General features: G+C 46.2%; 1 protein-coding gene across 1 annotated transcript; it reads left to right on the top strand.

Annotated features, from left to right (window-relative positions):
* Positions 1 to 685: 685 nt before the first annotated feature.
* On the top strand, positions 686 to 22,677 carry SLC15A3 (solute carrier family 15 member 3). Its single transcript, XM_001376632.5, has 8 exons — positions 686 to 1,490; positions 7,740 to 8,026; positions 9,894 to 10,038; positions 16,465 to 16,578; positions 18,535 to 18,703; positions 21,020 to 21,178; positions 22,101 to 22,259; positions 22,492 to 22,677. The coding sequence occupies exons 1-8, from the start codon at positions 942 to 944 to the stop codon at positions 22,650 to 22,652; spliced, it is 1,743 nt and encodes a 580-aa protein (XP_001376669.2). The 5' UTR covers positions 686 to 941; the 3' UTR covers positions 22,653 to 22,677.
* The last annotated feature ends 3 nt before the right edge of the window (positions 22,678 to 22,680 follow it).

The raw sequence follows: 22,680 nt of genomic DNA on the forward strand, positions 1-22,680 counted from the left end.
CACAGCTGAGATTCAAACCCAAGACTTGTGACTCTTCTTCCTGGCCTGAGGGCAGATGCCCCAGGGACCAGCTGAGACAATCTCACCCACACCCGACCCCTTATTTCACAAGGGAGGAAATGGAAGAATCAGAGAGAGGAAGTGATTTGCTCAGTCACCCAACGAGGACAGCTGGCTCTTGGCTGTTTTCAGCCCTCATCTTCAGAAAGGAAGTTCCTGACACCACCACCTCCCCCCCCCCCAGATCCCTGATTTTCTCTGTCCCTCCTTCCTAGGGTCTGGCATCGGGCTACAGACCTCGCCCAGGCCCAGGATTTCAAGCTGGAAGAGACCTTCGTGATGGTCCGCCATTTTACAGGCAGGGAAACTGAGTCCCCAGGAAGGGAAGTGACCCTGTGCCCAAGGTTCCTCAGCTGGTCAAGGGCAGAACCACCCCGAGCCCAGAATCCTGGCCTCTGGGCTCATGGTTCACGGGGGTGGGGCGGTGCCTTCAGGAGAAATGAAAGTGAGTGAGGACAACTCTGGCTCTTTGCTGCTGGGGAATGGGGGCGGGGGGGGGGGGGCGGGGGGGGGCGGTCAGGAAGCGGGATTTAGAGAGCTGAACCGGTGCTGCCCGGCTTTCATTTCTCGTAAGAGAAGCACCATGTGATGATATCAGTCTGGGAAAGGGGAAGTGAGGTGACGTCCAGAGAGAGTCCGGAGCGCTCGCGCACGGAGGGAGGGAGCGCGGGACGGACGGACGGAGGGAGGGAGGGAGGGAAAGCCCCCGGGAAGAAGAGGCAGATTCGGGGTGGGCGCTGAGGATTTGGCGGGGACGCCCAAAGAGTGCTTGGAGGGAGGACGAAGAAAGAGTGGGAAGAGGGAGGCGGAAGACGAGGCAGGATCGCGGGGAGGATGGAAGGCTAGACGGGGCTCCCGCCGAGGGGAGGGAAGGAAGGGAGATGGACGGGGACGCCGTGCCCGCGGAGCAGCGGCCCCTTCTGGGGCCCGCCCTGAGGAGCCGGGGCCAGGTGGTGTGGGGCCGCCGGCGGGCCGCCTGCGCCGCTGTGCTCCTGGCCGAGATGCTGGAACGAGCAGCCTTCTTCGGCATCTCTGCCAACCTGGTGCTCTACCTCAACAGTATCAACTTCAACTGGGACGGCCAGCAGGCGTCCCGGGCGTCCCTGGTCTTCCTGGGGGCTTCGTACCTGCTCTCTCCCATCGGGGGATGGCTGGCCGACGTCTACTTGGGCCGTTACGCCACCATCGTCATCAGCCTCCTCCTCTATCTGGTCACCTCCTGCCTGCTGCCCGTCACCGCCTTCCCCGACGGCCGGGAATCCTTCTGCGGGGAGATGACCTTCACCATCCAGCCTGCCTGCCCCGGGAAGGACTGCCAAAGGGGGCCTTCCAGCCCCTACTGCGCCCCGACCATGTACGGAGGCCTGCTGCTGCTGGCCCTGGGCATCAGTTCCGTCAAGGCCAACCTCACGTCCTTCGGCGCTGACCAGGTGAGTACAAGGGCCAGAGTCAGGGGGCTCCTAGAGGTGCCGGTGAAGAGTGGAGATGCCCAGGCCCAGCGACCTGGCCTACGAGTGGAGACTGGCCCACCCAGTGGGAGAGCCCAAGACTGGGGGGGGGGTCACTTCTTGCTTATGGAGCGGGGGTTGTTTAGTCCATCCGGTGGAGCAGGAAGGAGAGAGGCTGAATTGAGAGGGCAGCTGGGTAGTTCAGTGGATGGAGAGCCAAGCCTAGAGATGGGAGGTCCTGGGTTCAACTCTGGCCTCAGACACTTCCCAGCTGTGTGACCCTGGGCAAGTCACTTGACCCCCATTGCCCACCCCTTACTGCTTTTCTGCCTTAGACCCACACACAGTATTGACTTCAAGTCGGAAGATCAGGGTTAAAAAAAAAAAAGGCCGAATTGAAAACCACGTCAAGTGCCCAAACCTATCTGCACCTTTGGGTCCAGGGAAGAACAGGAGATGGCACCCAGTGGCAGGAAAGCTATTTGTCTTCTCTGTGGTGTCTTTGTGGGGCTTTGGAGGAATTAATCCGGGGGAAAGTGTCCAGAGTTAGGGCAGGGGAACACGGAGGCTCTCAAGCCCAAGCTAGTGAGGAGGCCTGGAAGGCATCAAGGAAGAAAGGATTTAGGGCACACATCAGAGGGATGAGCTCATTCTGCTTGGACCCAAAGGCCAGAGCTGGAGTCAGGAGGGGGACTTGCAGAAAGCTGAACTTGGGCTTGAGGTCAGAAGGACATTCCTCAGTCATTCGGGCAGTCCCAAATGGAAATGGGCTGCATGAGGTGGGGTGGGGCCAGGGGAGCGGGCTCCCCCTACCCTGGCTGGCCGTTTGCCAGGTTTGTGCAAACACGTTGGAGTAGATGGTCTTAGCGGCCCCTTCCAGCTTGGAGGTTCTGGAATGTTCTAAAGGGATGCTGCTGCTCTAGAGCCGGGAGTTCATGCTCTGCTCGTCCTCTCTTCTCATTTCTTCTGGGTTCTGAGGTCGCCCCTGCACAGACAGCCTCCATCCTGATGTCCTTCCAGCTCTAATGTTCTGAGTTTTGAGGCACCCCCCACCCACCCATCTCCAGTGATCCTTTCCCACTCTGACAGTCTACAGGTTTCTAAGTGTCAAGTTTATATGTGATCGAAACAGAGAGATAGAGACAGAGACAGAGGGGGAGACAGAGACAAAGAGACAGAGAGACACCGAGAGAAGGAGTGAGTGGACAGAGACAGAGACAGATACGGGAGGAGAAGGAAAGAAGGGGGGGAGACAGACAGACAGACAGAGACAGACACATATACACAGAGACAGATGGGGGAAAGAAGGAGAGACAGACAGACAGACAGAGGGAGGGAGGGAAAGAGAAAGATAGAGACAGAAAAGGGGGGAGAGAGACAGAGAGAGGGAGGGAGAGAGGAAGAGAAAGAGGGAAAGAGAGAGAACCGGGGAAGGAGAGAGAGGGAAAGAGAGAGAGGGAGAGAGAGAGAAGGAGGAAGGGAGAGAGAGAGAGAGAGATGGGGAGAGAGAGAGACACAGAGAGAGAGGGAGGGAGGGAGGGAGAGAGGGAGAGAGGGGGGAGAGGAAGGAGGAGGAAGGACAGAGAGAAAGAGAGAGAGGGAGAGGGAAGGAGAGAGAGAGAGAGAGAGAGAGAGAGAGAGAGAGAGAGAGAGAGAGAGAGAGAGAGAGAGAGAGAGAGAGAGAGAGAGAGAGAGAGAGAGAGAGAGAGAGAGAGAGAGAGAGATCTGGGTAAAAGAACAAGAAAACAAAAGCAGAAATTTTCTCTCCCTTTAAAATCTTCTGAGTGAGGGGCTCAGTGGTTAACTCTCCCTTTGACCCAATAGCACTGAAGGACCAACAAGAGTTATTTGGTCACCCCAAAGCACGTGTTCTTTAATCCTCTGTCACATGTTGCACTAGAAATGGCCGGGCCAGCCCAGCTCCTGAGGCCCCACAAATGCTCTGCTGGGGTGTGCCTTCTTCCAAAGGACAAGCCTTTGGACAGCTGAAGACAGCAAACTTGCCCCCAAGTCTTCCCTTCACTGGGCTAAATATCCTCAGTTCCTCCACTGATCTGAGCAGGACCTTATAAACCTGGGACCATGCTTGGTCACTTTCTTCTGCAGATCATCCAGTTCATTTCTGTGTCTCTCTTTTTTTTTTTTTTAAATTAAAACCCTTCCCTTCCACCTTAGAATCAATACTAAGTATTGGTTCCAAGGTAGAAGAGTGGTCAGGGCTAGGCAATGGGGGTTAAGTGACTTGTCCAGGGTCACACAGCTGGGAAGTGTCTGAGGCCACATTTGAACCCAGGACCTCTCATCTCTAGATAGGTCTCCATCCACTGAGCTACCCAGCTGCCCCATCATGTCTGTCTTTCTAAAAATGGCGCCGAGAACTGAAGTCATCAGACTCCTATTAGCAAGATTCTACCTTGATGGGTCCAGTCAGAGGTCTAGCACTGGACATCCCAGGGACACTGGGCTTAGCCAGATCTCTAAAGAGATGACTGTAACCGATGGCGGCATGTTTGGGCTGAAAGTTCCATCAGAGACCAACTCAAAAGCCAATGGGAAAAGGGAGGGGAGGCCTTTGGGGTTTCGAGCTGGGAGGGGATCTTTAAGCCCCTCTAGACCAAACTCATCCTCGTGCAGATGGGGAAATTGAGGCCCAGAGAAGGAAAGGACTTGCATACATATTTATGCAAATAATAGTGTTAATAATAACTTTTCTAGAGTCATTCAGGTTCTGCAAAGCTTTTTGCTCATCATAACCCAGTGAGGCATGAAGCAAGCTTTGCTAATGCACACAATTTGGGGAAGTTCAGGGCCAGACCCTGGTTCATGGTTGGAAGGCTGATACCTCCCATTTTGGGGGGACTGTAATGTTTAGGTAACAGGAGTGACCCAGGCTGGGGTTCAGCTAGGCAAGCACACACTCATGGTCCTCTTGGCCTTGCGCCTGGACTTCAGGGTGCCATCAGCCTTGGGAGTTTGGGGGCGGTTAGAGGGATAACCCCTGTCCCCCCTGAAATTCTGAGAGAGAAAGCTCTGAATCTGTCCCTACCTGAGCTGCTCTCCCCTCTTCTTTGAGCCTCCTGAGGGGGCAGCTCGCACTGGCTCAGTCTGGGCGTGAAGGGCCAACAAAGGACCTCTGCATCCTCCCAAAGCCAGTCCTTGGGCGGCGAGCCAGGGACCTCGTCCCTTCCCACAGGAACCGAGCGGCACCCCAGGCAGGCAGATCCAGGCATCCCTCCTGCTTTTTCTCCCAACTGTCCTCTGGGGAAGGAAGTCCAAAGACCAGTTTTACAGAGGAGCCAAATGTGTCCCAGGGAAGTGAAGCAACTTGACCAAAGTCACACAGGCAAGTATCGGAAGAAGAATGTGGCTGCAGGTAGCTGCGGCTTCAAGGCCAACTTCCTTCCCCTCACATCCATGCCTCCCTTGTGGGCAGAACTGATCACCCCCAAAGCCCAAATAGCCCAACAATGTGTTTTATTTTTACTTTTTAAGCCCTTGCTTTCTGTCTTACAATCAAGAGTAAATATCAGGAGCAGCCGAGTGGATGGAGAGATGGGAGGTCCTGGGTTAAAATCTGGCCTCAGACACTTCCCAGCTGTGTGACCCTGGGCAAGTCACTTCACCCCCATTGCCTAGCCCTGACCACTCTTCTGCCTTAAAACCAATACACAGTATTGATTCTAAGACAGAAGATACGGGTTTAAAAAATTAATTAATTTTTTTCAGTTACCTGTTGTAGAAACAATTTTTTACAATTATTTTCTGACATTTTAGGTTTAAGATTTTCTCCCTCCCTCCCTCCCTTCCTTCGCCATCTCCTGAGGAGATAAATAGTATGATATAGATTAAAACAGTGCTTCCACACAATACATATTTCCATATTCCCCATGCTTTGACAGAAGACCCGTATCACACAAACAATAAAAAACCCACAAAGGAAATATAATGGAAGATGGCCAGCTTTGATCTGCGCTCAGACTCCCATAATCCCTTCTTTGGCCATGTGTAGCATTTTCATCTTGTGGTTATCTTGGAAACTTGTTTTGCTGATAATAGTTTAGTGCTTCACAGTCGATCAGCATAGAATATTTCCGTCATTGTACATATTGTTCTCTTGGTTCTGCTCACTTCAATTTGAATCAGTTAATATAAGTCTTTCCAGGTTTTTCTGAGCACATCCTGTTTGTTATTTTTTTTATGGCATGATAATATTCCATTACAACCACATACCTCAGTTTGTTCATCCATTCCCCAAGTGATGGACAACCCCTTTGTTTCCAATTCTCTGCCCCTGCTAAAGAGCTGCTAAAAATATTTTGGTCCTTTCCCCTTCACTCTGATTTCTTTGGGACACAGACCCAGGAGCAGTATTGCTGGGTCAAAGGATTTGCATAGTTTTGTATCTCTTTGACCCCAGTTCCATATTGTTCTCCAGAATGGTTGTACCAGTTTACAGTTCCACCAACAGTGTATTAGTGCCCCCATTTTCCCACATTCCCTCCAACATTTATTATTTTCCTTTTTGGTCACGTTAGCCAATCTGATAGGTGTGAGATGGCATCACAGAGTTGTTTTTCTCTAATTTCTCGAATGAATAGTGATTTGGAGCATTTCCTCATATGAATACAGATAGTTTTAATTTCTTCCTCTGAGAACTGCCTGTTTGTATTGTAAGATTAAAAATGAATATGCAATACTCCAAGTATTATGTTTTAATAAGATTTATTAATAATAGCTTGAAGTAAAGGATAGCGATAGCCCTAGTAAAGAGGAGGATCCTAGACTGGGAGCACGAGAGAGAGACAGAGAGAGACAGAGAGAGAGAGAGAGAGACAGAGGCAGAGAGAGACAGAGAGAGACAGAGAGAGAGAAAAAGACAGAGACAGAGAGAGAGAGAAAGGAGAGAGGGAGGGAGAGAGAGGAAAGAGAGAGAGAAAGAGAGGAAGGGAGAGAGAAAGAGAGGGAAAGGGAGAGGAAGAGAGAGGAGAGAGAGAGAGAGAAAAAGACAGGGAGAGAGAGATAGAGAGAAAGAGAGGAAGGGAGAGAGAAAAAGAGGGGGAGGGAGAGAGAAAGAGAGAGAGAGAGAGAGAGAGAGAGAGAGAGAGAGAGGAGTTACTGAACCTTTTATCTCTACAAACATAAGGACTCAATGTGAGGATGGAAGGAAAGGGATTCTGGGAAATGAAGTCCAAGGGTACAAAATTATATTTACACAATATCCTTTAACCATTTGTCAGTTGGGAAATACTTTATATTCTTATAATCTGGACTCAGTTATCTAGATATTGGAAAAATGAGGCATTTGCCAGAGACACGTACTTTAAAATGTCCCCCCAAGTTTGTTGTTGTTTCCCTTTTAATTTTGATTGCTTGGGTTTTGTTCCATTTGGTGTACTCGAAATGGTCGGTTGCTTTTTTCCCGTAATGTTCTCGGTCTCGTTTGGTCCTAAATTCTTCCTGTGAAGTTCCGTATTCTTTATGAAGAGTATTTGCCAAGAGTCAAGACCAAAAGGGTGGAGCAGTAGAAAGGAGAGAGCCTGTTGGAAGGCCCAACGCAATCCTATACTCAAAAGAGGAAGTTGGATGATTTTGAGCTAGGGGATGTGGCCCATGCCCTGCTCTCTGGTTTGAGAACCTCGGTGTGGTGTTGTTGAGATAACAGGTGAAGCAGTGGATGGACTGACCTACAGTCAGGAAGACCTGAGTTTGAATCTGTTTTTTTTTTTTTTAACTATCTGTGAATCCTTTTTTAAACATTTACTAGCTAGGAAAGTTAAGCCCTCTCGGTCTCAGTTTCCTCATCTGTAAAATGGGGATAATCAGAGATCTGATCTCCCAGAGTGGTTGTGAGAATCAAGTGAGACAGTATTTGTGAAGAGCTTTGCAAATCTCTGCTATATTAGCTGACATTTAAGTAGCGGCTTGCTTACACAATTTCCCGTGAGGTAGGTCCTACAGGGGTGATTAATTTGGGTTTGCAAATAAGGAAGGAGGCCCAGGGAGGTTGAATATTCTGGACATGGTATATAACCAGTCAGAGGTGGGATTTGAACCCAGGACTTCCCAACTCCAGGTGCCAGATGTGGAAATGTTAGAGAAATACTTCCATTAAGCCATCTCGGTGGCAACCAGGAACATAGATTGAAGAGTGGGATGGAGCAGGAAGATTTGTCCTGGGAGCCAGAGTCGGGGGCTCTGCAAGTCCTCATCGCCTCCCTCCCTCCCTGGCAGGTGATGGACCTTGGCCGAGATGCCACCCGACGCTTTTTCAACTGGTTTTATTGGAGCATCAACGTGGGGGCAGTTCTGTCCCTGTTTCTGGTGGCCTTCATCCAGCAGAATATCAGCTTCCTGATTGGCTACATCATCCCTGTGGCGTGTGTTGGCCTTGCCCTGTTTGTCTTCATCTGCGCGGGCCCTACTTTCATCACCAAGCCCCCCACGGGCAGCCAGGTGTCCTCTATGCTGAAGCTGGCCTTCCAAAGGTGCTGCCCACGGTGGTGCCCCTGCTTTGCCAGGTAAGCAGATCATTCTGGCAGAAACGATGAAGGTGGTGATGCCAAGGGTCCCACAAGCATAGCTGGACCTTGGACATCCTCTGGTACAACCTCCTTCATTTGACCAATGTGGAAACTGGGGTCCAAGGAGCAAAAGGGACTTATGGGACCTGTGTGACCCTGGGCAAGTCACTACACCCCATCGCCTAGCCCTTACTGCTCTTCTGTCTTGGAACCAATACTTAGTATTGATTCTACGACAGAAGGTCATGGTTTGTTGTGGTTTTTGATGACTTATGGGATCATCGTTATAGAGCTGGAAAGTATTTTTGAGGCCATCTAATCTAAACCCTTTATTTGACAAAGAAGGAAACTGAGGTCCAGAAACATGCCAAGATTAGAATTAGTCAATCAACACCTACTGTGTGCAAGATTCTGGGAATACAAAGGCAGAAAGTACAAGTCTCTTCCCTCAAGGGCTGCCGAGATATTCTATCCACGAAGCCAATACATACATTGTTCCTCGTCTCCTCGAGGAGTGGAGTATTCCAGATCTTATCTATCTAAATACATCCCTGAAACATGGGCCAATCCAGAGTCCCTGGAGAGCTGGTAGAACCGTTATTCATACCTAAGTATCTTAAAATAGGCACAAAATCAAGACGATTGACAATGATGAGTGGGAGGAGGGGACAGGAATTGGGGAGAGGTCCAGGTATCTTGAGGGAACTGAAGAACTCTAAGAGGCAAAGTTAAAGAAGGAGCACACTCTGGGCAGGGGGGACGAGCCCAGAGATGGAGAGCACACGTGAGGAGCAGAGAGACCCCAGGAGAGTCTCTCTAGCCAATCTGGAATGGGAGGCTGGAGCTAGCTTGTTAAGAGTTTTAAAGACCAAATGAAGGAATTTGACTTTGATGCTAGTGGCAATGGGGAGCCACTGGATTTTATGGGGCAGGAAATGACATGGAAAGGCTTGTCCCTTGGGAAGATCACTTCTGCAGTTGTGTGGAAGATGGATGGAAAGGGGGGAAGGTTTGAGGCAGAGAGACCTTGCAGTTGTCCAGGTGAGAGATAAGGAGGATCTGGATAAGCCAAAACGAGGAGAGAAAAGGGAGATGCTCATGAAGGTCGAAACGACAACATTTGATGACTGATTGGATATGGGGGGGCGAATGAAGAATTAAAGAGGGCTGGGGTTGGGAAGCTAGAAGAGTGAAGGATGGTGACGCCCTCTACAGAAATAAGAAAGTTCAGGAAAGGGTGGGTAGTGAGTGGATTGGGGGGCAAAGATCATGAAATCTGCTTTAGACAAGTTGAGTTTGGGATGCCAATGGGACATCCAGGCAGAAATGTCCAAAGGGCAGTGGCTCGTAGAGGACTGGAGCTCAGGAGATCCTAGAATGATGGTGAGGGTGCATTAAATTTCATCTCTGACCTCCACTCCTTTGTACAATCTGTCTCCTCTGCCTGGAATTCACTCTCTCTTAACCTCTGCATCTTCCTATCCCCAGATCCCTTCAAAGCTCAGTTCTGGTGTCACCTCCTTTCTGATTAGACCTCAGTATCAGAATGATATTATCATTTTAATTACCTATTTTTTACTTTAATTTTAATTACTTAAATTCTGTAAAATGACTTTATATGTGATTTATATTTACTTGTTTGGGTCTATGTGGGGTTCCTCCAGTAGACTGAATTCCACAAGGGCAAGGACTGCTGATTTTTGTCTTTGAATCCTTGACATCCAACACAGTGCCTGGCACATTGTAGACATTTAATTAATGTTTGTTGAATGAATAAATGGTGAGGATGAGGATGGAGCCAGAGCTGATGAAGATGGAGATGATAACTGCGTTGGCCAGTGTCTACTCCCTGATCCCTTTATAGATCCCCACGAGAAGCAGATGGGCTGACCAGCAGGTGGTCATCCCGAAGTCCTTCCCGCCGGGAAGATGATGCCAACTTCCGGGTGCTGGTGAAGATCTTGCCAGTGATGCTGACCCTGGTGCCTTACTGGATGGTGTACTTCCAGGTGAGTGTCCTGCATCCTCCTCCTCCTCTGCTGGGGGGTTCAGCTCCCCATGTCGTCCCATCCGGGCCAGCTTTCAGGAAACAGTCCAGGGACGTGTGCAGGCATGGGAGAAGCCACAAAGTTCATTAGAAAGACTGGAATGTCTGATGCTGATGGTGACTAACAGCTACTGTTTGTGAGTCATTGTCTGCCTTCAAAGCACCTTCCTCTCCAGACTCTTATTAAATCCTTACAACATGGCGGAGAGGAGGAGAAGGGGGTTGCTGTTCAGACTCCTTGGGAACCTATTTAGAGTCTTCTTGGCAAAAATACTGGCTTGGTTCACCTTTTTCCTTCTCCAGGTCATTTAACAGATGAGGAAACTGAGGCAAACAGGATGAAATGACTTGCTCAAGGTCTCACAGCTAGGAAGTATCACAGGCTAGATTTGAACTCAGGTCTTCTGACTCTAGACCACTTGGCTTATTTGGCATAGTGCCTGGCAAATAGTAATTTAATATATTCTTGTTAACTGGTGAGTAAAATGAGTGAGTGAATGAATAAATGAAAGAATTTTTTGAATACTTATTTTGGGTCAAATGCTAGAAATATACCTAGACACATAAAGAAAGAATTTATTTTATTTATTTCTTTTATCATATTTTTCTTCCTCAATTAGAAGTAACTCGGGTAGTACAGTGGATAGAGTGCTAGGTCTGGAGTCAGGAAGACTCATCTTCCTGAATTCAAATTACACCTCATATATTTACTAGCTGTGTGACCTTAGAAAAGGTACTTAACCCCATTTGCCTCAGTTTCTTCATCTGTAAAATGAGCTGGAGATGGAAATGACAAAACACTCCAGTCTCTTTGCCGAGAAAAGCCCCAATGGAGTCATGACTCCAATGGAATCATGAAGAGTTAGACACAACTGAAATGGCTAAACAAAAAATTTTAACATTTATTTTTTTATTTGAAAAAAAATCTCCTTCCCTCTCCTCCCACCTTTTTGAGAAGCCAATCAATTTTATATAGATTTTACAAAACATTTCCATATTGGCCATATTGTGAAAGAAAATGAAGACCAAAAGGAAAACAAAAACAAAAATAATAATAAAAAGTTTTAAAAGTTTGCTTTGATCTACATTAAGATTCTGTCAGTTCTTTCTCTAGAGCCAAATAACATTTTTAATTATGAGTTTGAAATGATTTTGGATCATTGTATTGCCGAGAACAGCTAAGTCATTCCTATTTGATCATCATACAATATTTCTGTTACTGTATACAGTGTTTTCCTGGTTCTACTCATTTTACTCTGCATCAGTTCGTGTAGCTCTTTCCAGGTTTTCCTGGAACCATCCTGCTCATCATTTCTTATACCACAATAGAATTCCATTACAATCAGACACCAGGACTTGTTCAACCATTCCCCCATGGATGGGCATCCCCTCAGTTTCCAATTTTTTGACACCACAAAAAGAGCTGCTATAAATATTTTTGCACAAGTAGGTCCTTTCCCTTGTTCTTGGATCTCTGTGGGATACAGACCTATTGGTGGTATTTCTACGTCAAAGGATAGGCATAGTTTTATAGCCCTTTGGGCACAGTTCCAAATTGCTCTCTAGAAGAGTTGGATCAGTCCACAACTACACCAACAGAGCATCAGTGTCCCGATTTTCCCACATCCTTTCCAACATTCGTCATTTTCCTTCTCTGTCATATTAGTCAAACTGTTAAGTGTGACATGGTACTGCAAGTTGTTTTAATTTGCATTTCTCTAATTCATAGTACTTTAAGTGTTTCCATCTGACTATAGATAGCTTTGATTTCTTCTTCTGAAAACCGTCTTTTCACAATCGTGTCCATTTATCAGTTGAGTGGAAAGGCTTGTATCTTTACACATTTGACACAGTTCTCTACATATCTGAGAAATGAGACCTTTATCACTGAAACTTGCTACAATTTCTCCCCTAATTTCTGCTTTCCTTCTAGTCTTGGCTGCATTTATTTGTGCAAACCTTTTTAATTTGTTGTAATCAAAATTACCCATTTTATATCCTACAATGCTCTACCTCTGGTTTGGTCATAAATTCTTCCCTTATCCATAAATTTGCCAAGTAAAATATTCTAGGCTTCCCTGATTTGCTTACGATATCATCCTTTATGTCTAAATCGGGTACCCATTTTGACCCTGCCTTGATATTCTGTGTGAGATGGTAGTCTACACCTAGTTTCTACCAAACTGCTTTCCAGTTTTCCCAGCAATTTTCGCTAAATAGTGATTTTTGTCCCAAAATCTTGGATCTTTGGGTCTGTCAAAGACTAGATTATTAATTTTGTTTGCTATCGTGTGTTGTGTAGCAATTCTCACCTCAGGTTCCAAGAAGCTACAGCAATTACACCCTGGGAAAAACTGTCATGGCAGATGGGCTAAATCAAGTTGAGGGTAACCAATAGGCATCAAACCTGTCAGTGACTTTAAGAGGGTGTCAGCGCCAACTGTGTAAAGATGTGCCACAGCTTATGATGGAGGAAAACAGTTTGTTCCAATGGTCATGAAGGCAGTCTAGAACTTGGTCCGACATTGAAGATGCCACAGTCATCCACTGCATCCTGGACCATTGCCAGTCATCCTGATTTTGGTCTTGCCAGTGGACTCTAGCAACTCTAGAAGAGAGAGTGATGACTTTGTGCAATTTTGACTCACTTATATCCAATTCACATGCAAGTCAAGGCATCATCCCATGATATCATTGTTCCTCTTTGAAAAGAAAGATGAACAAAATTTAAAAAAAAAGCAAAACTTGGGTGCCTAGATATATTTCACTGATCACCATTCTATTTCTTAACCAGTACCAGGTTGTTCAGATGATTACAGCTTTGTGATATAGTTTGAGATCTGGTACAGCTAGGCCACTTTCCTTCATATTTTTTTCAATGATTTCCTTGATATTCTTGACCTTTTGTTCTTCCAGATAAATTTTGTTATTGTTTTTTCTAGCTCTATAAAATAAGTGTTGGTAATTTGATTGCTATGGCACTGAGTGAATAAGTTCATTTAGGTAGAACTGTCACTTTTGGTTTTTTGGCTCAGCCTATCCATGAGCAATTAATATTTTTCTAGTTGTTTGGATCTGGCTTTATTTGTGTGAGAAGTGCTTTGGAATCATGTTCCTATAGTTTCTGGGACTCCCAAGTATTTTGTATTGTCTACAAGTATTTAAAATGGAATGTCCCTTTCTATCTCTGGCTACTGGACTTTGTTTATAATATGTAGAAATGCTGAGGATTTACATGGGTTTATTTTATATCCTGAAACTTTACTGAATTGTTTTAATTGGGATTTTTTTAGTTGATTCTCTAAGAATCTGAAAGTATACCATCAGATCACCTGCCAAGAGTGATAGTTTTGTTTCTGTTCTAATTTCTTCCATTTTTCTTGTCATTGCTATAGCTAACATTTCAAGAACACTATTGAACAATAATGGTGATATGGACAGATATCCTTGCTTCAGCCCTGACCTTATTGGAAAGGCTTTTAGCTTATCTCCTTTACACATAATGCTTGATGCTGATGATTTTAGATAGCTATTGTCATTTTAAGGAGAGTTTCCTTTATTCCTATGAATGCTAGCATTTTTAGTAGGAATGAGTGTTGCATTTTGTCAAGAGCTTTTACTGCATCTATTGAGATAATTATATGATTTTTGCTGTTTTTGTTATTTATATGATCAATCAATTATTCTGATAGTTTTCCTAATGTTGAACCACCCCCTGCATTCTTGATAAAAATCCCACCTGGTCATAGTGTATGATCTATGTGATATATTGCTATAATCTCCTTTCTAATATTTTATTTAATATCTTTCCCCCAATATTCATTAAGGAAATTGGTCTATAATTTTCTTTCTCTGTTTTTGCTCTTCCTGGTTTGGGTGGCATAAGACAAATTTGGTAGGACTCCTTTGCCTTTTTTCCAAATAATTTATATAGTTTTGGAACAAATTGTTCTTTAAATATTTGTAGAATTCACTTATGAATCCATCTGATCCTGATGATTTTTTTTTCTTAAGGAGCTCATTGATGGCTTGTTCAATTTCTTTTTCCAAGCTTGGGTTATTTAAGTATTCTATTTCCTCCTCAATTAACCTGAGTAATTTCTATATTTGTAAATATTTATCCACTTCATTTAGATTGTCAGATTTATTGGCATATAATTGCTTGTAATTGGTTTAATTTCATCCTCACTGGTGAATTTAAGTCTTTAACTTTTGATACTGGTGATTTTATTGTCTTTTTCCCTTTTTTAAAAGATAAAATTAATCAGTGGTTTTTTAAAAATAAAACTAACTCAGTTTTACTTTTCAGTTCAGTTATTTTCTTACTTTCATTTTATTAATCTCTCTGATTTTTAGGATTTCCAATTTGGTGTTTAATTGGGGGCTTTAAATTTGTTCTATTTTCCTTTTTAATTGCATGTCCAATTTATTGATCTACTCTTTCTCTACTTTATTGATGTCAGTATTTAGAGGCATATGCTTTCCTTTGGATACTGTTTTGGCTGTATCCCATAAATTTTGACTTGTTGTCTCATTGTTACCATACTCTAATGAAATTACTGATTGTTTCTATGATTTGTCCTTTGATCCATTTGGTCTTTAGGATTTAGAATAATTTGGTTTCCAATTAATTTTAATCTATGTTTCCATAGTCCTTTATTGAATATCATTTTTATTGCATTATGGTCTGGAAAGGATGAATTTAATATTTATGTTTTTCTACATTTGGTTGTAATCTTTTTATGCCTTAATACATGGCTCAGTTTTTGTGAAGGCTTAAAAAAAGGTATGCTACTTTCTATTCCCATTCAGTTTTCTCTAGATGTGTATCATATCTAACTTTTCAAAAATTCTATTTATCTCCTTAGCTCCTTTCTTATTTATTTTATGGTTGCATTTATCTAGTTCTGAGAGAGGAAACTCGAGTTCCCTCCAGTAGTATAGTTTTACTATTTCCTCCTATAACTCATTAAACCTTTCCTTTAAAAATGTGAATACTATGATATGTGTTTAGTATTGATATTGCTTTATTATCTATGGTACCTTTTGGCAAAATGTAGTTTCCCACTTATTTATTTTTAACTAGATCTATTGTTGCTTTTGCTTTGTCTGAGATTATGATTGCTATCCCTGACTTTATGGCTGTCATTTGAAGCATAACGGATTTTGCTCCAGCTCCTCATTTTTACTCTTGTGTGTGTACCTTTTCCCTAGGTAGGTGTCTTGTAAACAGCATATTGTTGGATTTTGATTTTGATTCCATTCTACTATCTGCACCTATTTTAGAGACTTTCTTAAGTACTTACTAAAGACCAGGCAAATATAAAAGCAAAGACAACCTCTGCCCTCAAAGAACTCACATTCTAATAAGGGAAAGAACGCACATATAGGGAGGGAATGATAGCTGGGTAGAAGCAATCTATGTTAGTGGGGCAGTGAGTGGGGCCATTGGATTGGAGATGGATACACTCCTACTAGGAACAATGCAGTTGATTGGGTCTTGGTTCCAGAATCAATAAGTAGGGGTGGTGGGGAAGGTGGGAGCAAAACAGATGGTGAGATTATCTGGAAGATGAAACTGGGGGTGGGTGGGGTGTAAAGTATGGCAACCATTTGCCTGAAGTAGAAGGTCCACACCGCTCATGTCAGCTGGACTCTAGGGCTAAATTTAGTTCAGGGGGGGAAAGGCTAACCCTTCCAGAGCATCAAGCTCTAAATTAAAATACCATGAATTTATTTAGAATTGTATTTATTGTATATGCTCTTCCAGAGGAGATATGTTGTCTCTGCACAGAATGTAGGCTCTTTGAGATCAAGGACTGTTTTCTTTTCCTTTTGTCTGTCTTTCCCCTTACCGTGTTTGGTATACAGTAGGGACATAATCAATGCTTGTTTTTTTTAAAAAAGGGGTCTTTCCCTTAATTCGATTCTATCCAACAAACATTTATTTTGTGCATAGTAAGTTAGCTCAGCAATGGTGGCTCGAGAGCTTGCCATGGAATCAGGAGTATTTGGAGTCGAGTCCCGTCTCTACCAGATCCAGGCTGGATGATCCTGAACAAGTGGCTCAGACCCTCTCAAAGACCATAAATTGCAGGAAGTATAGATTGTCTTCTCAGGAGTTTCCCACACCAATGGAATTCCAGGTCTGGGCGATACCATGATGTCAGTTCTAGGAAAGAGACCCTGGGCAGCCCTGCCTTCTCCTTGGTGCTAGAAACGTCACTTTTAGTAACTTCTGGCAGGATGAGGGCAGGTGGAGGGAGTGGGGAGCATTCTGCCTAGAAGTTGGAGGCGTCCAGAAGAATTCTGGGGGGCTCCTCATGAACCTGGGGAACTCTGGGAAGCCAACTCCTACCCTGTCCTCTGTCTCTTGTCTCTACTCCAGATGCAGTCCACTTACATCCTGCAGGGCTTGCACCTCCAAATCCCGTACATTTTCCAGGGCCATCTGGACAATGGCAGTGACACCAAGCTTTCCCAGGACAGTAGCAGCTACAGGGTGAGACAAAGTCCCGTCCTTTCCAACCGACTCTCTCCCTCTTCGCCTCCCCACTCCAGAACAAGAATTTAAATAGCCTTGCCTTGACCCCATTGCCAGCTCCTAGAGGCTTCTGGGAGACAGGAAGTGAGTCTTGGTCAGCAAACAATCTGGGCCAATTCCTGTAATTCCACATGAGGGAGGGGAGGGGAGGGGAGGATGCTGCCAATGCACTTGTTTGATCTGGGTCAGACACTTACTAGCTGTGTGATGGGTCTCTCAACATCAGTTCCTTCCTCTGGAGAATGGTTTTCTATTGACCTGGGGCAATTGGAGAGTTTAAAGGATTTAAAATTAAGGGGAACCGAAGAACCCACAAAGTCAGGTCTAGAAGGGACTCTGGAAAAGAGCATGTGGTCTGTCAGAGCTGGGAGAAACCTCAGAAAACATGGCCGGAGCACACTTGAGAAACACACACTATCAGAGCCAGGAAGGCCCTTAGAACACAATGTCAGAGTGAAGAACTCTAGAACTTGAATATCAGAGCTAAGAATAAAAGATGTTAGAGCTGGGAAAGTCCTTGGAACATGGAATGTCAGACCTGGGGGGCCCTAGAACTTGGAATGAGGAACCCTAGAAGCCAGAATATCAGCTCTAGATAGGATATTGGATACTTTCTAAAATGGAATATTGGAGTTGACAGGTGCTCTAGTACACAGAATGTTAGTGTTGGGAGGAACCTTAGAACACGGAAGGGCCAGGCACCCCAGGACGTTAGAAATGAGAGCATGTATGCTTAGGGAGAGGGTCTCATGGGAGTCCTCAAGGCCATGTCAGGACATCCTCAAGGTCTAAATTATTCTCAGAATAATACAAAAATGCTTTCGTTCCTAATACGATAAATACTAATAGATAGAACTCAGGGAGACCAAAGCTGTGTGGAGGTCTGGAGAGACCTTTAAGGGTCTAAAGGGGCCCTCAGATCAAAAAATTTGAGGCCTGCGAACCTAACAGAAACCTATTCTTTTCCCAGAGGATGCCCAGAGACATCCGATCCATCCAATTCCCAGGGACATGTCCCCTGTCTCTGTTGGTTACAGAGTGCCCCGATGGGTACAAAGCCCTTCCTCCCAATAGCCCTCCCCAAAGGGAGCATTAATTCCCCCATTTTACCTAGGAGAAAACAAGCAGCCCAGAGAGGCCAAGCAATTTGCCAAATTCTCAGTGGGCAAGTATGTGGGCCAGGAGAGCCTCGGGTATCTTTTTAAACCCTGGCCTTCCATCTTGGAATCAATACTGTGTATTGGTTCTAGCACAGGAGAATGGTAAAGACTAGATAAAGGGGGTTAAGTGACTTGCCCAGAGCCACATAGCTAGGAAGTGCCTGAGGTCAGATTCGAATCCAGGACCTCCAGGCTCTAGGTCTGAGTCTCTCAAGTCACTGAGCCACCCAGCTGCCTTCCCCTGACTCGGGTGTCTTGATTCCAGATTCATTGTTCTTTCCAACTAAATTCCCCATCCTCGCCCCCAAATTTATTCCCCCACATCCTGTAAGCAGACCCCTTCGTTGGGCTACAGAAAAGCACAGAGCTAGAGTAAGCCTAAGCTATGGGCTTCCTGCTCCTTAGCTTTTGAGGAATTCCCTTTGGAATCTGGGGGTCCCCCAGGAAGTATCTGCTTGGTTCCCTATTTATTTCTGCATTCTGCTCTTCCTCCCTCTCTGATCTGTGGCTCCAGGGGAAGTGGACAGGTTCTTGACTAGGTCTAGGCATTTGGAGTCTCACCCAACTGATAACCTGAGCTGGTGTCTTCCATTGGGCCAATGGCTGGTTAAGAGCATCGCCTTGCCATGCTCCCTTATGCCCAGAAGCCAGGCGATGTCCCATCAGCATATGCAGGGGCCCTGACCCAGTCCTCCCACCACCCTCTGCTTCCCAGGCATCATGATAGGTCCTGATCTGGTTCCCTCCCTCCCAGTTTCCGGAAGCCTGGCTCCTTTTGGCCAATGTGGTCATGGTGCTGATTCTGGTCCCTCTGAAGGACCGCGTCATCGATCCGTTCCTACAGCGGCGGAAGCTGCTCCCCTCACCTCTCCAGAAGATGGTCCTGGGCATGCTCTTTGGTTTTGCCTCCGTCATTGCGGCAGGTCATTTGGGGCTATGGGAGAGGGGTCTTACTGCATATAGGGGAGGGTCTCTTGACAGCCTCCCATGGAGTGTGGGGGAGCTGAGGCCAAGCCTGGCCATCGTGGCTAGACATGGATGTTGATGGAAGATTGTTGGGGCTAAATCCGACACATCACAACAGGGAAGATAGCTACTAATCCTTTTCCAGATCACATGCCAGAGACAGATGGGACCCTAGAACATGGGACACAGAATTCTGGAGCTAGATGGGGCCTTAATATAGGGCATACAGACAACCAGAGATGAATAGGAGTCTAGAACTTGGGGCAGAAGACTACAGAACACAGAATACAGCATGCAAGAGCTGAGAGGGACCTCAGAACCAGAATACAGAATGTTGTAGAAGATATAGAAGAACCTAAAATATAGAATGTCAGTGAAAGATTTTAGGACATAAGATAGCCTGCTGTCACCAGAAGGAACTTCAGAATAAAGAATGTTAGCTCTCAGAGCAGACTCAGGTGAGAGAACACAGAATGTCAGAGCTGGAAGACCTTAGGACATGGAATGTCAAAACTAGAAGAATACCCTAGAATATAGTATGTCAGTGCTGGGAAAGTCCTTTAGAACATAAAGGGACCTTAGGACATGGGATGTCAGAGCTAGGAAAGTAGCTTAGAACACAGTCAGAGCTAAAAGTGTACCTTAGAACACAGAATGTCAGAGCTGAGAAGATACCTTAGAACATAGAATGTCAGTGCTGGGAAGATACCTTAGAACACAGATGTCAGAGCTAAAAGTGTACCTTAGGACATAAAATGTCAGAGCTGGAAGACCTTAGGACATGGAATGTCAAAACTAGAAGAATACCCTAGAATATAGTATGTCAGTGCTGGGAAAGTCCTTTAGAATATAAAGGGACCTTAGGACATGGGATGTCAGAGCTAGGAAAGTAGCTTAGAACACAGTCAGAGCTAAAAGTGTACCTTAGAACACAGAATGTCAGTGCTGAGAAGATTCCTTAGAACATAGAATGTCAGTGCTGGGAAGATACCTTAGAACACAGATGTCAGAGCTAAAAGTGTACCTTAGGACATAGAATGTCAGAGCTGGAAAGGTACCTTAGAATACAGAATGTCAGAGCTGGAAAGGTACCTTAGAACACAGTAGAACACAGAATGTCAGAGCTAAAAGTGTACCTTAGAATACAGAATGTGAGAGCTAGAAAGGTACCTTAGAACACAAAATGTCAGAACTGGAAAGGTACCTTAGAACACAGTAGAGCACAGAATGTCAGAGCTAAAATATGCCTTAGGACACAGAATGTCAGAGCTGGAAAGGTACCTTAGAACACAGTAGAGCACAGAATGTCAGAGCTAAAAGTGTACCTTAGAAGACAGAATGTCAGAGCTGGAAAGGTACCTTAGAACACAGTAGAGCACAGAATGTCAGAGCTAAAATATGCCTTAGAACACAAAATGTCAGAGCTGGAAAGGTACCTTAGAACACAGTAGAACACAGAATGTCAGAGCTAAAAGTGTACCTTAGAAGACAGAATGTCAGAGCTGGAAAGGTACCTTAGAACACAGAATGTCAGAGCTGGAAAGGTACCTTAGAACACAGTAGAACACAGAATGTCAGAGCTAAAAGTGTACCTTAGAAGACAGAATGTCAGAGCTGGAAAGGTACCTTAGAACACAGAATGTCAGAGCTGGAAAGGTACCTTAGAACACAGAATGTCAGAGCTGGAAAGGTACCTTAGAACACAGTAGAACACAGAATGTCAGAGCTAAAAGTGTACCTTAGAACACAGAATGTCAGAGCTGGAAAGGTACCTTAGAACACAGTAGAACACAGAATGCCAGAGCTAAAAGTACGCCTTAGGACATAGAATGTCAGAGCTGGAAAGGTACCTTAGAACACAATGTCAGCACTAGGAAGGTACCTTAGAACATAGAATATCAGAGCTAAAAGCGTACCTTAGAACAGAATGTCGGAGCTCAAAGGGCCCTGAAAATATAGAATGGGAGATCTGGGGCAAGGCGCCTTCAAAAGCATCTCACCCAATCCCTTCTCTCACAGGGCAGACAGTGAAAGCCCAAGAGGGGCAATGACTTGCCCATGGTCCTACATAAAGATGACAAAGTTGGCTCTCAAACCTAGGACTCCTGATGCTAGTTCTAGGGGTCTCCCTCCTACACTACACTCTCCTCTTATTACATGCTCAGTGCTGCAGGGTTGTCTACTGGTGGGTAAACTGGCTATGGTAGATAATGAGGCTGGGAGGCCATATCGCTCAGTCCCCGAGTCTCTCAACTATGATGAATCCCCAGCAGGTATCCTAGAGACCAAGAGACTCCAATATATTCACCGCAATGAGACAGTGGCTCAGCAAATTGGACATGACGTGTACTTTGCAGCGCCCATGTATATCTGGTGGCAGATACCTCAGTATCTCCTCATTGGCATCAGCGAGATCTTTGCCAGCATCCCAGGTACAGGGATCCTCCTTATCCCCTTTCCTAGATGAGGCTAAGAGCCTATCAGGGTTAATGGGTACTGAAGGAGGGTTGATTGGATGGTGGGCGCCATCTTGAAAGAATGTAGATGGATGACTCAATGTGAACCCAGAAGAGGTTGGGAGGGCTCCTTACCCTCTGAAGGCTGGGGACTGCTGGGGATGAAGCCAGAACCCAGAAATGTAGGAAGCTTTTTCTGCCCCAATACAGAAAAAGGGGTTCTCCCCAAGTCCTCCAATTCCTCAGAGAAAGAACCACAGAATTTCATAGTTGGAAACAAGCTCCCAGGGAAGGCCAAATGCTATCTCCAATGTGCCCAACCATTGAACTCCAACCAGAGGACAGGAAATAGGCCACTTCTCAAGGTGGCGCATTCTGCTCAGGGTTGGGTCTCCTTTTTAGGCACTTTTCCTTGCATCAAGCTCTAATCTGCCCCCTTGGTACCTCCCGCTTGCAGGTTGGCCACCTGGAAACAAGCAGGCACAGTCCCAGGGAGGGATTCTTCACAGGGGGAGACGGTGTTGGGGAAGGAAGATGGGGCAGGAGCCTGCCGTACTGGGCAGGGAAGATGGGGTCAAGTCGTCAGCCTTCCCCAGGGAGCTTCCATGGGCCACAGGGAGGATGTCCTCAACAGGACAGGAGCCAAGGCCTTATTGCGCCTCCAGCATGAGCCAGCTCAGATCCCTCTGGAGCAGACCCAAACCCTGGCTGGGATTCCCGCTCATTGCCACGGGTCTCTGGTCTGTTCTGGTCCTGAGTGAGGGTCTCCTTCCCTCTGGACCAGAGGGAGGCAGGGAGGCAGGAGGGTCGAGGAAGCCCATTCCCAGCATCTTGAACCCTGTCCACTCTCCAGCTCCCAGGACTGCCCCTGCTTATATCTGCCTCCCCCCTCTCCTAGGCCTGGAGTTTGCCTACTCGGAAGCGCCCCGATCGATGCAGGGAGCCATCATGGGCATCTTCTACTTCCTGTCTGGGGTTGGCTCATTTCTGGGCTCCAGCCTGGTGGCTCTGCTGTCCCTCCCTCCAGGGGGCTGGCTGCACTGTCCCAGGGATTACGGTATGTGTGTGGGGGTGCATGGTGGGGCAGGAAGGGGGTGCACGAATAAACTTGGGGGTGAGGGAGGTTCAAGTGCCCCAGCTGCTGGACGTGTCAGAACCATGATCTCCAGGCCAAACGCCTCAAAGGGGTCCCTGAGGCCCATCCAAGGGAGGCCCCTCGGTACCCCGATCCCGTCTCCAAAGTCGGGCCTCGGGCCGGCCTCTTCCGATGGGTCCTCTCCGTCTTCCAGGAAACATTAACAACTGCCGGCTGGATCTCTACTTCTTCCTGCTGGCCGGCCTCCAGGCCGCCGCAGCCCTCCTCTTCCTGCGCATCGCCCACCACTACGAGCGGGAGCGGTCGGCCCCTTCTCCGGCCTGCCGCAGCTGCACCGGGAGGGCGGGCGGCTGAGGCCCGGGCGGCCGGGAGTCAGCAAGCA

This window comes from Monodelphis domestica, chromosome 6, assembly GCF_027887165.1.
Source record: "Monodelphis domestica isolate mMonDom1 chromosome 6, mMonDom1.pri, whole genome shotgun sequence".
Taxonomy (NCBI): Eukaryota; Metazoa; Chordata; class Mammalia; order Didelphimorphia; family Didelphidae; genus Monodelphis; species Monodelphis domestica.